This window comes from Salmo salar, chromosome 23 (genome assembly GCF_965601325.2).
Source record: "Salmo salar chromosome 23, fSalSal1, whole genome shotgun sequence".
Lineage (NCBI taxonomy): Eukaryota > Metazoa > Chordata > Actinopteri > Salmoniformes > Salmonidae > Salmo > Salmo salar.
In genome coordinates this window covers 34796962-34813037 of record NC_138313.1, presented here as the reverse complement: position 1 = coordinate 34813037, position 16076 = coordinate 34796962, and the positions used below count along the sequence as shown (strand labels likewise).

The 16076-nt window shown below is 44.7% G+C and overlaps 1 protein-coding gene across 1 annotated transcript in view; it reads left to right on the top strand.

Moving 5' to 3' along the window:
• The window catches only part of LOC106584474 (plexin-B2), a 206614-nt gene extending 191572 nt beyond the window's left edge, over positions 1-15042 (top strand). The window contains exons 26-37 of the mRNA XM_014169842.3: positions 3048-3114; positions 3573-3719; positions 4474-4630; positions 4836-4936; positions 6339-6423; positions 6555-6700; positions 7129-7289; positions 8475-8622; positions 8930-8994; positions 9134-9209; positions 9705-9779; positions 10204-15042. Coding sequence (XP_014025317.1) covers positions 3048-3114; positions 3573-3719; positions 4474-4630; positions 4836-4936; positions 6339-6423; positions 6555-6700; positions 7129-7289; positions 8475-8622; positions 8930-8994; positions 9134-9209; positions 9705-9779; positions 10204-10308 — 1333 coding nt within the window. The 3' untranslated portion in view covers positions 10309-15042. The remainder of the gene's footprint in view (positions 1-3047; positions 3115-3572; positions 3720-4473; positions 4631-4835; positions 4937-6338; positions 6424-6554; positions 6701-7128; positions 7290-8474; positions 8623-8929; positions 8995-9133; positions 9210-9704; positions 9780-10203) is intronic.
• The last annotated feature ends 1034 nt before the right edge of the window (positions 15043-16076 follow it).

Below are 16076 nucleotides of genomic sequence, written 5' to 3'. Positions count from 1 at the left end.
TTTCACAATTAATGGCACCCTTAAATATTATTGTAAATAACATCTACCAAAATTAAACCAGGAATTAAATTCCACTTATTTAAGTTTATCTAAGTGTTAAGGAACTACCGTAAATTCCGGACTATAAGCCGCAACTTTTTTCCCACGTTTTGAACTTTGCGGCTTAAACAATGACGCGGCTAATAGATGGATTTTTCCCACTTTCAAATTTGTGGGTCCTGACAGCGTGGAGCGTTGTCAAAAAATCCACTATCATCAACGGGTTTCGAAAGGCTAGACTGCTGCGTGTTGAAGAGGGCTCAGCGGGGGATTTGCCTCCGGATGAAAGTGACGAGAGTGACAATGAAAACGATCCAATATCGGATGAAGCAATTCTGAGGCTATTCAACTCCGACACCAAAGGAGATGGTTTGTTTCAGTGCACAGGAGGAGGAAGATAGTGACCAATGACTTTCTTGGTAGGCTACTGTTTACTGCAAATTTTTTATTTTTTGTTACAAGCCGTGTTTCGTTAAAGCCTATTTATTTTTGTTACAAGCCGTGTTTCGTTAAAGCCTATTTATTTTTGTTACAAGCCGTGTTTCGTTAAAGCCTATTTGTTTTTGTTACAAGCCGTGCTTCGTTAAAGCCTATTTGTTTTTGTTACAAGCCGTGTTTCGTTAAAGCCTATTTGTTTTTGTTACAAGCCGTGTTTCGTTAAAGCCTATTTATTTTTGTTACAAGCCGTGTTTCGTTAAAGCCTATTTATTTTTGTTACAAGCTGTGCTTCGTTAAAGCCTATTTATTTTTGTTACAAGCCGTGTTTCGTTAAAGCCTGTGTAAAGTTCATTTGTTTCAATGTACCGGTAGGCACCTGCGGCTTATAGACATGTGCGCCTTATTTATGTTCAAAATAATATTTTTTGGTGGGTGCGGCTTATATTCAGGTGCGCTTAATAGTCCGGAAATTACGGTATATTGAGCCATTACATCACTTCCTTTTTCACTAGGGTATAAAAATTTTGCCCTTCAGGATAGGGAGGAGGATTGTGAGAGAAGCAACAAAATCCCCAAGAATCACTGTGAAAGAATTGCAGGCCTTGGTGGCGTCTTGGGGTCACCAGGTTTAAAAAAGCACCACCAGACGCCACCTCCACAACCACAGGCTCTTTGGAAGGGTTGCCAGAACAAAGCCTTTAATGACCCCAAGACACAGACGCAAGCGCTTGGAGTTTGCCAAACGTCATTTAAATTATGATTGGAAGAAGGTGCTCTGGTCAGATGAGACCAAAATTGAACATTTTGGTCAGATACAGCATTGGCATGTTTGGCGTCAAAACAGAGATGCATACAAGGAGAGGCACCTCATACCCACGGTCCAGAGGCACTGGTTAAGATTGATGGCATAATGAATTCCACCAAGTATCAGGCAATTTTGGCTGACAATCTGGTTGCCTCTGCCAGAATGCTGGGACTTGGCCATATGTGGACTTTCCAACAAGACAATGACCGAAAACATACCTCAAGATCCACACAGAAATGGTTCTGTGACAACAAAATCAATGTTCTGCCATGGCCATCTCAGTCGCCGGACCTCAATCCAATCGAAAACCTGTGGGCTGAGTTGAAGAGGGCAGTTGATAAGCGCAAACCCAAGAATGTGAAGAATCTTGAAAGGATCTGCATAGAGGAATGGTCCAAAATCCCTCCAAACGTGTTCCTTAACCTTGTCAAACGTTACAGGGGAAAAAACATGCTTTTATCCTTGCCAGTGGTGGTTGCACTAAGTACTAAATGTGGAGTGCCAATAATTATGAAACCTTGATTTTGGTGAAATGTATTTTGTATAAAACAATTTCATTGATTTTGGTGTGTTCCATTGAAACATTGATAAAGTACAGTATTTCTCACATGTTGGTATTTTGAGTTTATCTCCATAATTATATTGTTTTCATATTTTAAAGTGTTGTTTGTGCATTGCCAGTCAGGGGTGCCAGTAATTTTGGAGCCCACCGTAGGTATTACAGACTCGGTCAGGGAGAGGTTGAACATGTCAGTGGAGGTGCTTGCCAGTTGGTCTGCGCATGCTCTGAGTACACGCCCTGGTAATCCGTCTGGCCCCACGGCCTTGTGAATGTTGACCTGTTTAAAGATCTTGCTCACATTGGCTACGGAGAGTGTGATCACACAGTCGTCCAGAACAGCTGGTGCTCTCATGCATGCTTCAGTGTTGCTTGCCTCAAAGCGAGCATAAAAGGTATTTAGCCCGTCTGGTAGGCTCGCGTCACTGGGCAGCTCGTGGTTGCGTTTCCCTTTGTAGATCGTAATAGTTTGCAAGCCCTGCCACATCTGACGAGCTTCGGAGCCGGTATAGTAGGATTCAATCTTAGTCCTATATTGGCGCTTTGGCTGTTTGATGGTTCGTCTGAGGGCATAACGGGATTCCTTATAAGCATCCGGATTAGTGTCCTGCTCCTTGAAAGCGGCAGCTCTAGCCTTTAGCTCGGTGCAGATTTTGCCTGTAATCCATTACTCTAACTAACCTGTGTCTTTTCAATGTCTCCCACTCTTAAAGTGACTGGTATTGTTGGCTATCTCCAGTCCACATTAGAGACAGGTTCCTGAACAGAGCTCAGTTGTCTATTCCCACTGAGTGGTTGTGTAATGTGAACTGTCAATTGTGCTCAGCAGTGTTCGATGGGCTGTTCTACAGTAAAATGTGTGTAATTATTCCCTATAGAGGAGCTCATTATGTGGATTAGTCCATTGTGCTAACATCCACATTCACATGACTGTTAGTTGGATGTGCTAATGTCTAACAATGGGCCCTGTGAATGGAGAGGAGTTCTACAGTAGTTCATGCTAAATTTTGCTTTGTATTAGTATTGTGAGATTTGAACTGTAGGCCTGAGACAGTATGTTGAGATGTCAGTCACTCCTGTGTTTTGTCTTCTGTAGGTCAGAGACAGTATGTTGAGATGTGTCAGTCACTCCTGTGTTTTGTCTTCTGTAGGTCAGAGACAGTATGTTGAGATGTGTCAGTCACTCCTGTGTTTTGTCTTCTGTAGGTCAGAGACAGTGGTGGAGAGGATGCTGTGTAACTGGATGTCCATCTGTCTTTACCAGTTCCTCAAGGTGATGATATGACACTCTTTGATTCAATATGTTTTTGATATGTCACATACATTGTTAAAGCGTATTTGAAAGGACGTTTGGCACATTTATGTGTGCCACTACAGAAAAATCACGATGTCATGTGAAATCATGTGAAAACGGGATTTTGGAACACTTTACATGATCACGTTTTCACATGTAGTTTCATGTTATCACGTTGCTTTACATAGTTGTCGCGTTATCATATTAACTTCACATAAGATCACGTGATCCCATGAAAACATGTGTTTTTGGAACAATGCATGTTATCTTTCCGTAAGGGTATGTGCATGCATGTGTTCAAGGAGCCTACCTGAGTTAAGAGAAGCAATATTTTGTTGACATTTCATAGCCTATATATTTGAACTACAGCATGGCCAAGGTCAAAGTAGAGTGCCAGAGGGTTCTGACTGTACTTTGTCTCTGTGTGTGGTCGTCAGGACTCAGCAGGGGAACCCCTGTACAAACTGTTCAGGGCCATCAAGCATCAGACAGAGAAGGGTCCAGTAGACGCCAGAGTGAAGAAGGCCAAGTACACCCTGAACGATACGGGCCTGCTTGGAGACGACGTGGAGTACTGCGTCCTGGTGAGTTACACCAACCCGTTACCACGGTTACTCCAGCACGCAAACTCGCTGGCATCTCACCGCGCTGACAGCTGCTGCTATTGCGCTATTGAGTTCTTCTGAGTCTGTTCAGACAGACTTTTCACTGACTGCCCTGATCTCAATTATGTGTCGCTTCCATGAACCATTTTTATCTTTTTATGCTACGCCTTCACTAGCAATTCAATACCTTTCTGTCATTTTATAATGTTCCTACCTACACTGACGCAATTCAAGTTCTGACTCACTGTATACGTATAGTCTACCTTAGTCAGAAGTGTTTAACTGTATCGTTTTGCTAATGCCAGATAATAAAATCTCAGCTATTTTCTTTTAAGTCTCTCTATATAGAGAAACCCTGTGGTAATTCATTTTCCAAGGACAATATCAAATGATACACATTTACAGTTGCAATAGCTCATGTCCTGTGGTTCTGTTAAAGAAGAATGACAAAACAAAATTACACAGTCTTCAATTACAAGTAAATCCTTTGTATAATGTATTGTCTCCCTATCTAGTGGTCAGTTGTTTGGATTTAGTCTGAATTGACTGATCTGTGTCACCTGGTCAGAGTGAGGGGAGTGAGTCCGCTGCCGGTGGCTGCTCGATAGTCAGCCCAGGACGGGGTGACAGCACCTGTCAGGTGTCAAAGAGTACCACTTGCCTACAGTAGTTGCCGCTGTAATGCTGCCTCAGCAGGCTGACCTCACGGTGTTGGCTCTGTTCCTCCTCTCAGACTCTGCAGGTGCTGGTGCACGGGGAGGGGCCAGATGTGACGCCCGTCAAGGTGTTGAACTGTGACACGGTGTCCCAGGTGAAGGAGAAGATCATTGAGGCGGTGTACAGGAACTTGCCCTACTCACAGAGACCCAAAGTGGACAGCGTCAGTCTGGGTGAGAGGAGAACACACTCACACACACACACATCGTCAGTATTCCAAACCATGTGTTGTGAAGATACTGCATTTGAATACATTAACATCAGCAAGCCTGAAACAATTGGCACCATCTACTAGTAAATTAAGTGGTGGTGGATGTGAATTTGTATGTGAGTCATGTTGGCTGGTGGTCTGAGCTGCTGTTGTTGCCTATGCCACAGAGTGGCGTCCTGGTTCCACAGGGCAGATCCTGTCAGACCTGGACCTGACGTCCCAGAAGGAGGGCAGGTGGAGGCGCATCAACACGCTGGCCCACTACAATGTGAGTGATGTTCCTCCACAGATTCATCTATTAGATGTCACAGAGAGAAGCCCTAATGCTGCTCTTTACTAATTTAATATCATTTTTGGGTCAATGTTTTTTATTGAGCACTTTAAAGATTATACAGACAAACAGGTAGAGAGAGGGCTGATCCCCTACCGCATCAACCCCACCCCAACCCCCCTGCTCCAACAGAGCCCCACCCCAACCCCCCTGCTCCAACAGAGCCCCACCCCAACCCCCCTGCTCCAACAGAGCCCCACCCCAACCCCCCTGCTCCAACAGAGCCCCATCCCAACCCCCCTGCTTCAACAGAGCCCCATCCCAACCCCCCTGCTTCAACAGAGCCCCACCCCAACCCCCCTGCTCCAACAGAGCCCCACCCCAACCCCCCTGCTCCAACAGAGCCCCACCCCAACCCCCCTGCTCCAACAGAGCCCCACCCCAACCCCCCTGCTCCAACAGAGCCCCACCCCAACCCCCCTGCTCCAACAGAGCCCCATCCCAACCCCCCTGCTTCAACAGAGCCCCATCCCAACCCCCCTGCTTCAACAGAGCCCCACCCCAACCCCCCTGCTCCAACAGAGCCCCACCCCAACCCCCCTGCTCCAACAGAGCCCCACCCCAACCCCCCTGCTTCAACATAGCCCCACCCCAACCCCCCTGCTCCAACAGAGCCCCACCCCAACCCCCCTGCTTCAACAGAGCCCCACCCCAACCCCCCTGCTCCAACAGACCCCCACCCAACCCCCCTGCTTCAACAGAGCCCCACCCCAACCCCCCTGCTCCAACAGAGCCCCACCCCAACCCCCCTGCTTCAACATAGCCCCACCCCAACCCCCCTGATCCAACAGAGCCCCACCCCAACCCCCCTGCTTCAACATAGCCCCACCCCAACCCCCCTGCTTCAACATAGCCCCACCCCAACCCCCCTGCTCCAACAGACCCCCACCCAACCCCCCTGCTCCAACAGAGCCCCACCCCAACCCCCCTGCTCCAACAGAGCCCCACCCTAAAACCCCACTTTAATTTACGGGATCAATAATGAAAGAATGCCACAGACAATGCCGAATAAAGGCCCCAAGAAATGTGTCAATGCCACTGTCTAATCAATGGCACTGTCTAATCAATGGCACTGTCTAATCAATGGCACTGTCTAATCAATGGCACTGTCTAATCAATGGCACTGGATTCTGAATCTAGGTCCTGCAGACCCGTCCTGCCAATCAGATGACCTGTGTGTCGTGTGCCTGTGTGTCGTGTGCCTGTGTGTCGTGTGCCTGTGTGTCGTGTGCCTGTGTGTCGTGTGCCTGTGTGTCGTGGCTGGTGTGTGTGTGGTGCTGTGTCCCGTGTGTGTGTGTGTGTGTGTGTGTGTGTGTGTGTGTGTTTGTGTGGGGTTCAGGTGCGAGACAATGCTACTCTAGTCCTGTCCATGGTTCTTCACACTCAACAGAACTACGACCAGAACCAGGATAACCAAGAGGAGAGTAAGTCTTCACCATGGAAATGATAATAAGACATTATGCGTATGACAAGTCTCACAATGCATTATAACCTATACCTGCAGGCTTTAAGAAACGTGTTACTGAAAAGTTAATTTGTCTCCTCTCTCCACTAGGAAACGCCCTGTTGGAGGATGACAAGGTGTTCCATCTGGTTCGGCCTGATGAGCTGGATGAGATGAAGTCCAAGAGGGGCATGAAGGACAAGTCCATGACCAAAGCCATCACTGAGATCTATCTCACACGACTGCTCTCTGTCAAGGTGGGCCTGCCACGTTTTACTATAGTTAGGGCTCAGACACACTAACAGCGTTTGCTGGACGAGAGTACTTAGCACATTTGAACAAAGTGCCGCCCGTAATTTGGCAACCAATTTGCCTAAATGTTGGCACTCAGACGTCTACAGCTGTTGGTCCCTGAAACACAGCACGCTGAACGATCGGCAGACAGACGCTAGATCCACATTTGCTGCGATGTGTGCGAGCCTTTACATTTCATTCAGTAAAGAAATTCATCTTTGAGATTCATTCTGTAAGAAAATCTATTTGAGGATGGCTATGGGCTAATATGTGATAGATTCAGTCTTCATAGTGTGTTATTGACTGGGTCGCAGGTCTGTGGTACTTGACGTCTCTCTACCTCTCTGCCCTGCCTCACACTGTGTTTCTGTTGGTGTGTCTGTTATTCCAGGGAACCCTGCAACAGTTTGTGGATGACTTCTTCCGCAGCGTTTTGTGTTCAGGGTCGGTGGTGCCACCCGCCATCAAGTACTTCTTTGACTTCCTGGACGAGCAGGCGCTCAAACATGACAATGTGGATGAGGAGACCGTACACATCTGGAAGACCAACAGGTACACACACACACACACACACACACACACACACACACACACACACACACACACACACACACACACACACACACACACACACACATCACACAACCACACACACTTCTACATGTGCAAGCACACACGCACACGCAAGTAAGTACACACACACACACAAACACACACACACACACACACACACACACATCTACACGCGCACAGCACACACGCACACGCACAGCACAGCACACACACACACACACACACACACACACAAACCCAAACCCACATCCTGAGATGACACTCTAAGAAACACACTGACTAAGTAATCAGTATACGGAATGCAAATATAAAAGTACTTCTATCCCCTCTGTATTCTCAATCTGAGTGCTCCCTTGGCATTTAAGTACATAAATTAACTTCAAGTTGGTTAAAGCTCAAGTATTCAACACAGCGTGTTGCATATAGATGTCAGTGATTGACGTGGTGATGTGAGAATGAGAGGAAGGGGATGAGCTATTTCATTTTGCTATACCACTGTCAGTCGGCATGGGCTTGTTTTGTTTATCAAACCAACCGAGGCCTCTTGGATTAAATATGAATGTGTGTATCAACCATAACAACAAACAAACATGGTAATTACGTCCCCAGCTAATTTAATTGTACTATTATATCACATTGTTGTTGGGGTTTTTTTTGCCGTTGTTTTCTCAATCTCCCGGGAGGTGTTGCAAGCCAATATGAATTAATATGTTAGTCTGTCTCAATCAGCCCAGCTTTTAAACTAATCAGAGAAGTACTCTGAACCTATTTTAGACTTGTTTGATATTCAGGACCAACCTTTTATTGGAGGATTTGTATGGACTTATTAGTTTACTTATGTTTTGAAGCTACCGAGTATTCGAAAGTGGAAAGTTTTGCCATGAGTTTGGCATGCCCGATGCATGTGTTCCACTGAATGGTGAAAATATGAAAGTCAACCGTCAGGAGTTGTCAACCTGACATGTCCCACTAATAGAAGTACAACTAGTGCTGTACATGTACCACTAATAGAACTACTACTAGTGCTGTACATGTACCACTAATAGTACCTTGGTGATACTAAACATGACATTCAATCACAAATGAATGAATTATTTGGTGTGACAGATGTGTTGACACTGTAGTAGATAGATAGCTGATAGTAATTATTGTCTCCTCCACCAGCTTGCCTCTGAGGTTCTGGGTGAACATCCTGAAGAACCCTCACTTCACCTTCGACGTCCACGTGACAGAGGTGGTGGATGCCTCGCTGTCCGTCATCGCTCAGACCTTCATGGACGCCTGCACCAAGACAGAGCACAAACTCAGCCGAGTGAGTCCAGGAGGAGGAGGAGGAGGGGGGAGGAGGAGGAAGAGAGAGGGAGGAGGAGGGAGCAGAAGGAAGAGGAAAGGGAGGAGGAAAGGAGGAGGAGATAGGGAGGATGAAGAGAAAGGGAGGAGGAGGAGGGAGGAGGAGGAGACAGGGAGGAAGAGGGAGCCGAAGGAGGAGGAGAGGGAGCGGGAGGAGGCAGGTGATGAGGAGGTCAAAATCTATTGATAGTTGTTTACCTCTGTAAGGTAACAGATAAGAGAACAGTATTATAATTATCATATTGTCTATTCTCTCCTATCTCTACCAGGACTCTCCAAGTAACAAACTACTCTATGCAAAGGAGATCTCCACCTACAAGAAGATGGTCGATGAGTACGTATCGTCAGAAGTTCCCAATGACCTGATCAATGTATTTTGATTCTTGCCTACAATGCTGGTACATTGTCGGCAGAGGCCTGTCAATATGTAATGTATAGTGATTATGATCTTATCTCTATCTGTCTGTGTTTAGTTACTACAAGGGCATCAGACAGATGGTATCAGTCAGCGACCAGGACATGAACACTCATCTGGCAGAGGTGTCTCGGGTAAGGAAAACCTTTCTCTCTGCCCTCGATCTATGGCGGCATCCCAATTGGCACCCTATTCCCTATGTAGTGCACTACTTTTGACCAGGGCCCATAGAGCACTGGTCAAAAGTAGTGTACCATGTAGAGCCGTGGTTCCCAACCTTTTTCCGTTACACTGCATCTTTTTAGTTATTTTCACCAGTTGTCATTTTCTGCAAATAAATGCTCTAAATGACAATATTTTTATTTGGAATTTGGGAGAAATGTTGTCAGTCATTTGTAGAATTGCACAAAAATGTTCATTTTCCCCAAACTCATACCTATAAATAGTAAAACCAGAGAAACTGATAATTTTGCAGTGGTCTCTTAATCTATCTTAGTGGTGCACCATTTGAAATGTTAGTGAAGGTAACATTTTATAAAGTTAGTCATAGACTTGGTTCATTCTGCTCTAAGATTGTGGGACTCAAGCCTGTCTGTAAGAATCTCTGAATCCTATGTTGTGTCCTCCAGACTCATACAGACAAACTCAACACACAAGTGGCTCTGCATCAGCTCTACCAGTACGCCAGCAAATATTACGACGGGGTGAGGCCATTCACTTTACATTCCAGGCAGAAGTGCTCCCACAGCACTGCTGGGTCATATTTTCTAATCGTTAGCGCAATTACAAGGACTTTTAATTGAAAGTAGTTCTGTGGTAGTTTACTTGAAATGGCAAATTGCTCAGGGAATTGATTTTTTAAGCTTCCTCCCTTAGTACTTGAAGCCATGCAATGGTTGTTTTTCTTAGAGTGGTCGTTCCAACAGTGGTCCAGTATGCCCTGACTGCTGATCTAATGACAGTGCTCTCTCTCTCTCTCTCTCTCTCTCTCTCGCTCTGTATCCCTCTCTCTCTCTCTGTCTCCCACTCTCTCTACCTCTGTCTCTCTACCTCTCTGTCTCTTCTCCCCCTATCTCAATCTTTTTCTGTCTCTCCCTCCCCCCTCCCTCTCTCCCCATCTCTCTACAGATCATCCAGTCCCTAGATGAGGACCCGGCAGCCCAGAGTAAACAGCTCACCCTGCGGCTTCAGCGGATAGCAGCCGCCCTTGAAAACAAAGTGACAGACCTCTAACCCACTGGAGGAGCCAGGGAGACGGAGAGGGAGGGATGGAGGGAGATGGTACCGTGCCACCAGTGTCCACAGGGGCTTATTTATCCTGGCGGAGGAGAAAGAAACAGAGAAAGGGGTCCCGCAAGGCCTTGATGTTGACACCTTCAACCCAGCAGGCACAGAATGTGGGACAGATCAGAGTCTGCAGAGTGGAACAGAATAGGACCAATGAAACAAAGACAGATCAGAGTCTGCAGAGTGGAACAGAATAGGACCAATGAAGCAAAGACAGAGAGATGATGATGGGTTACACATCTCATCATACTGTAGGAACGCCTTAAATTAAGTCCACTTGCCAAACTGAAATAATTGGTCCTTAACACTCACTCTGGCTGTTCCCACAATGCAACAGGGGGCCAGCCCCGGGAAATAAGCCCCTGCGTTGAACACTGCTTGGCACAAAGAGATAATCAGATGTTCAATTTCATCCTGTCTAGAAAAGTTGTAAGAATTGTATTATATTTTTTTTATTGTGCAGTCTTTATGCGGAAAGCTTTATAAGGAGAAATGATCTTTTAAAATGGACTGCCTTGTGGTGTGTATTGTGTTTCTATAGCCAGTGTGTGGATGTGGGTGTGGATGTGTGTGCGTGTGCGTGTGTGTGAACGGAATGCCCACTGTCAGGCCAGAGGGTGGATGCCATATCTGTTATGTTAATCTCCACTAGTCACTGACACACAGGAGCCCGTTCTCCCACTGAGCTCCTCTACACAGACCAAACGGTCAGGCTAACTATACACAGGCTCTTCTTGGAAATGACAGGCCGACTAGTGACAGACCGACTATTGACAGGTTGACTTGTGACAGGCCGACTAGTGACTGACTGACTATTGACAGGTTGACTTGTGACAGGCCGACTAGTGACAGACCGACTAGTGACAGGCCGACTAGTGACAGGCCGACTAGTGACAGGTTGACTTGTGACAGGCCGACTAGTGACAGGCCGACTAGTGACAGGCCGACTAGTGACAGGCCGACTAGTGACAGGCCGACTAGTGACAGGTTGACTTGTGACAGGCCGACTAGTGACAGGCCGACTAGTGACAGGCCGACTAGTGACAGGCCGACTAGTGACAGGCCGACTAGTGACAGGCCGACTTGTGACAGGCCGACTAGTGACAGGCCGACTAGTGACAGGCCGACTAGTGACAGGCCGACTAGTGACAGGCCGACTAGTGACAGGTTGACTAGTGACAGGCCGACTAGTGACAGGCCGACTAGTGACAGGTTGACTTGTGACAGGCCGACTAGTGACAGGCCGACTAGTGACAGGCCGACTAGTGACAGGCCGACTAGTGACAGGCCGACTTGTGACAGGCCGACTAGTGACAGGCCGACTAGTGACAGGCCGACTAGTGACAGGCCGACTAGTGACAGGCCGACTAGTGACAGGCCGACTAGTGACAGGCCGACTTGTGACAGGTTGACTTGTGACAGGCCGACTAGTGATTTTCCAAATTATCAGTTTTAATTGTATTTTGATTTTGATTCACATGCTTCATAGCTCGATAGCAGGGTTTGGTTGCCAATTCGCCCTCACACTCAAAGATCCATAACAAAGCTGTTTCCCCTTGTTGGAGTACATTCTCACATATTCCACTGGAACCTCAGTTAGTTTTGACCTCCAGTTTATGTTTTATTTTTTTATAGCTAAATATCTCCCAAATCATTTAATATATTTTGAATAGCATTAAATTACATTTTAAGTCAGGTGAATTACATTTTACTCTGTAGCCAGTCAAGCATACATCCTGCAATAACATAACATTTTTTAGACACGAGACATTGGGATATCATTAATCTCCGATTGATGTGTTTTACTTTATAGAATATAGAATTTGTTGTTTACCATTTCATCTACAGTAGTGAAGCAGCAATACTTTAGTACTTGAGTGAAAATATACTGAGAAGGAAATATAAATAATATGACAGCAGATATATTATAGTAGCTAACTTACTAAGTAATATGACCATGATGTTACAAGTTGTTCATAGTGTTTTGTGGATCCTTAATCTATGCCAAATTACTATTAATATCCCATTTTGTAAGCTTCTACTAAATTTTAATCGTACACTTTTAAATTAATAATGGGTTTTTACAACATGCGCCATCGTTGGTGTGATGTGTCACAAGTCAGGTTAATTTATGTATAGTGCCAGTCAAAAGTTTGGACACACCTACTCATTCCAGGGTTTTTCTTTATTTTTACTATTTTCTACATTGTAGAATAATAGTGAAGACATCAAAACTATGAAATAACATATATGGAATCATGTAGTAACTACAAAAGTGTTAAACATTTAAATTAACAGCTGTGCATTGTTAAAAGTTCATTTGTGGAATTTCTCTCCTTTGAGCCAATCAGTTGTGTTGTGAAGATAGACCTATTTGGTAAAATACCAAGTCCATATTATGGCAAGAACAGCTCAAATAAGCAAAGAGAAATGACAGTCCATCATTACTTTAAGACATGAAGTTCAGTCAATCTGGAACATTTCAAGAACTTGGAAAGTTTCTTCTAGTGCAAAACCATGAAGTGCTATGATGAAACTGGCTTTCATGAGGACCGACCACAGGAAAGGAAGACCCATAGTTACCTCTGCTGCAGAGGATGAGTTCATTACAGTTACCAGCCCCAGAAATTGCAGCCCAAATAAATGCTTCACAGAGTCCAAGTAACAGACACATCTCAACATCAATTGTTCAGAGGAGACTGCATGAATCAGGCCTTCATGGTCTAATTGCTGCAAAGAAACCACTACTAAAGGACACCAATAAGAAGAAGAGACTTGCTTGGCCCAAGAAACACAAGCAATGGACATTAGACCGGTGGGAATCTGTCCTTTGGTCTGATGAGTCCAGATTTGAGATTTTTGGTTCCAACTGACGTGTTTTTGTGAGACACAGAGTAGGTGAACAGATGATCTCTACATGTGTAGTTCCCACCGTGAAGCATGGAGGAGGAGGTGTGATGGTGTGGGAGTGCTTTGCTGGTGACACTGTCAGTGATTTATTTAGAATTTAAGGCACACTTAACCAGCATGGCTACCACAGCATTCTGCAGTGAGTCTGTTGGAAAAGCATTCCGGGTGAAGCTGGTTGAGAGAATGCCAAGAGTGTGCAAAGCTGTCAAGGGAAAGGGTGGCTACTTTGAAGAATCTCAAATATAAAATATATTTTGATTTGTTTAACATTTTTTTGGTTAATATGTGATTCCATATGTGTTATTTCATAGTTTTGATGTCTTCACTATTATTCTACAATGTAGAAAATAGTAAAAAAAAAAATACAAAAAAAGGAAAACCCTTGTTCATACTTTTGACTGGTACTGTACATAATAATGAATTGCAATACACATTGATATGGCATTCTATAGCCCATAGTTGAGTTGCTGCCTGGTCTGATTTTATCATTGTTTTATTGGATAATTTCTGCCAAATCAAACTTGTTACCCTGCACCTTGTTTGGGGTGGTTTTAATTCTCCTCTTACACCATTGACTACAGATTTTTTTATTTACAAGCTCCCTGAATTTGACCGTCAGTCAGTGTGTGGTCAAATGTCAGATTAGATGTTTGCATTCCCGATCCCAGAATGTTAATGATATTCCTGCCTTTGGTAGAGGGATGTTTGTACAAAGCAGCTAGCGGGCAACCTGGCCAAGCTGCACTTGGCACTGCCCACTCAGCACAGAACGGAGTGTCACTTTGCATAATGGCATCAGCGGGAGATGTTTTTGATCTTAATTGCATGCAGACTGCAGACTGCATCCTCCTCTAACGCTGTTGTTGTTTACCATAGCAGATTCCACGTCTGCTAGAGTGATGAAAACGCTTAGTGCAAGCCTTTCTTTAACTAACATGTGCCTTATATGACGATGATATAATTTTTATTGTTCTATTGGTGAGTATAACGAAACGATTATAGTTATAGAAGACACAGCAATGTATTTGCGAGTGTGATATGTATATGCTGTCAAATGCTAGAACTCTGCGGCAGCCATTGCGTGTCAACAGGCTAAACACATTTCAGAATCATTTCTATGGTTGCAGATTTAATGTGTGCAATTATTTTGGGTGTCTGTGTTGTATGCTTATAGTAGGACTATGGTGGCTATGGCAACAGCCCAAATAAACAAATGTAAAGCAGTGGCCAACCTGAGACGGTTTTCCCCTAAAATGTCTGGCGTTCCTAAACTAGTCCTGAGACAAAGTGACAAATGTAGAGTATTGAGTATAGCGCAATTTGTTCCAATGGTGTTTTTTGCCCCGTGATTCTGTGTATGAAAAACGACTGTATCTATACTCGACAATTACCTTTCTTACTGCTGTGCAGTTATTTTTATTTCCTGTTTCCTATAACATATACATAGCTTTGTAAAAAAAAAAAACATGTTGAAATACTGTATTCTAACTGTATAACCCTATGCATTGAGTCCTGGTTTGTTGTGCTGTCGTCGAGATCTTTCCTTTACTTGTGAATGTGCCGTGACATAAGAAAAATGGGACAGTAAATTAGTGCGGGACCTTAATGAAAGCCAACATTTTTCTCATTCAAGGCAGCTCAGAAGACATCGATCCAGTACCTGATCTGTTTGTAATGGGTTATTCACTTCTCAGAGGCTTGTGTGGAAGAAGCAATTACATACAGATTGCATCATGCACTCCTCCATTAATAAACTGACACCTCCATGTCCTTGGTGTCTTGGCTTTCTTTATTACCCTTCATGACCTTTATGTGTGGATGGACATGTTCCACAACCTATTGATCACATTTTATCCTCTACTTGCATCCACACCCAAACCATAGACATACTGATGCAATTGGGTCAAATTGAGGGGGGCGATGTGGGGTGATGATATCCCCCTTGTTAACAAAAAATAGTCACTTTATTTGGATCTTCCATCTGTAGATGCTCTACAGATGGTCATACCTTCAACAAACTATCTGTTGATAAGCAACTGCTAGCTAGGGTTAGGGTTAGGATAAGGGTTAAGGTTAGGGCTAGTCAGTGGAGGCTGCTGAGGGGAGGACGGCTCATATTAATGGCTGGAACGGAGTGCATGGAATGGCATCAAACACATTGAAAATATGTGTTTGATGTATTTGATACCATTCCACTGATTCTGCTCAGGTCGTTACCACGAGCCCCTCCTCCCCAATTAAGGTGCCACCAACCTCCTGTGGTGCTAGTAGATAGTTGAAATGTTACTGATAGTCTGTAGAGCATCACCAGATGGACTATCCAAATAAAGTGTTACCCAAAAATGACCCCCTTGTAAACTATATCTTTTTTTTTTACAATTTCAACCCCTACCTGTCAACGCAACTACCGTCCTCCCTGTTCATTTTTGCATCCCCTGAACGCAATCACCCAAAGTGATCTGAGTCTACCTCCCGGGCAGCATCATGTAGGTACTAGAGCCTCGGGCCAAGCTTAAGACTGAATCACACAGGGCGGCTGGGTACCACGTGTTTATAATGCCAACAGTCACATATTATCATAAAGCCTCCAGTGATGGCCTTACATAATAATGGCTGTAAAAACATTAATTAAAGCACTAACAGCTAAGAATGAATTTGGGGCGAGAAAAAGATGAAAGAAGAAACTTGGCTCATCTTAGTTGCCTGACAAACCTCTAAGCAGTGGTGGGGATAGCAAAAAGAGACTGACTCCCATGGAGTTCACACAGGCAGCCCAATTCTGATATTTGTTTCACTAATTGGTC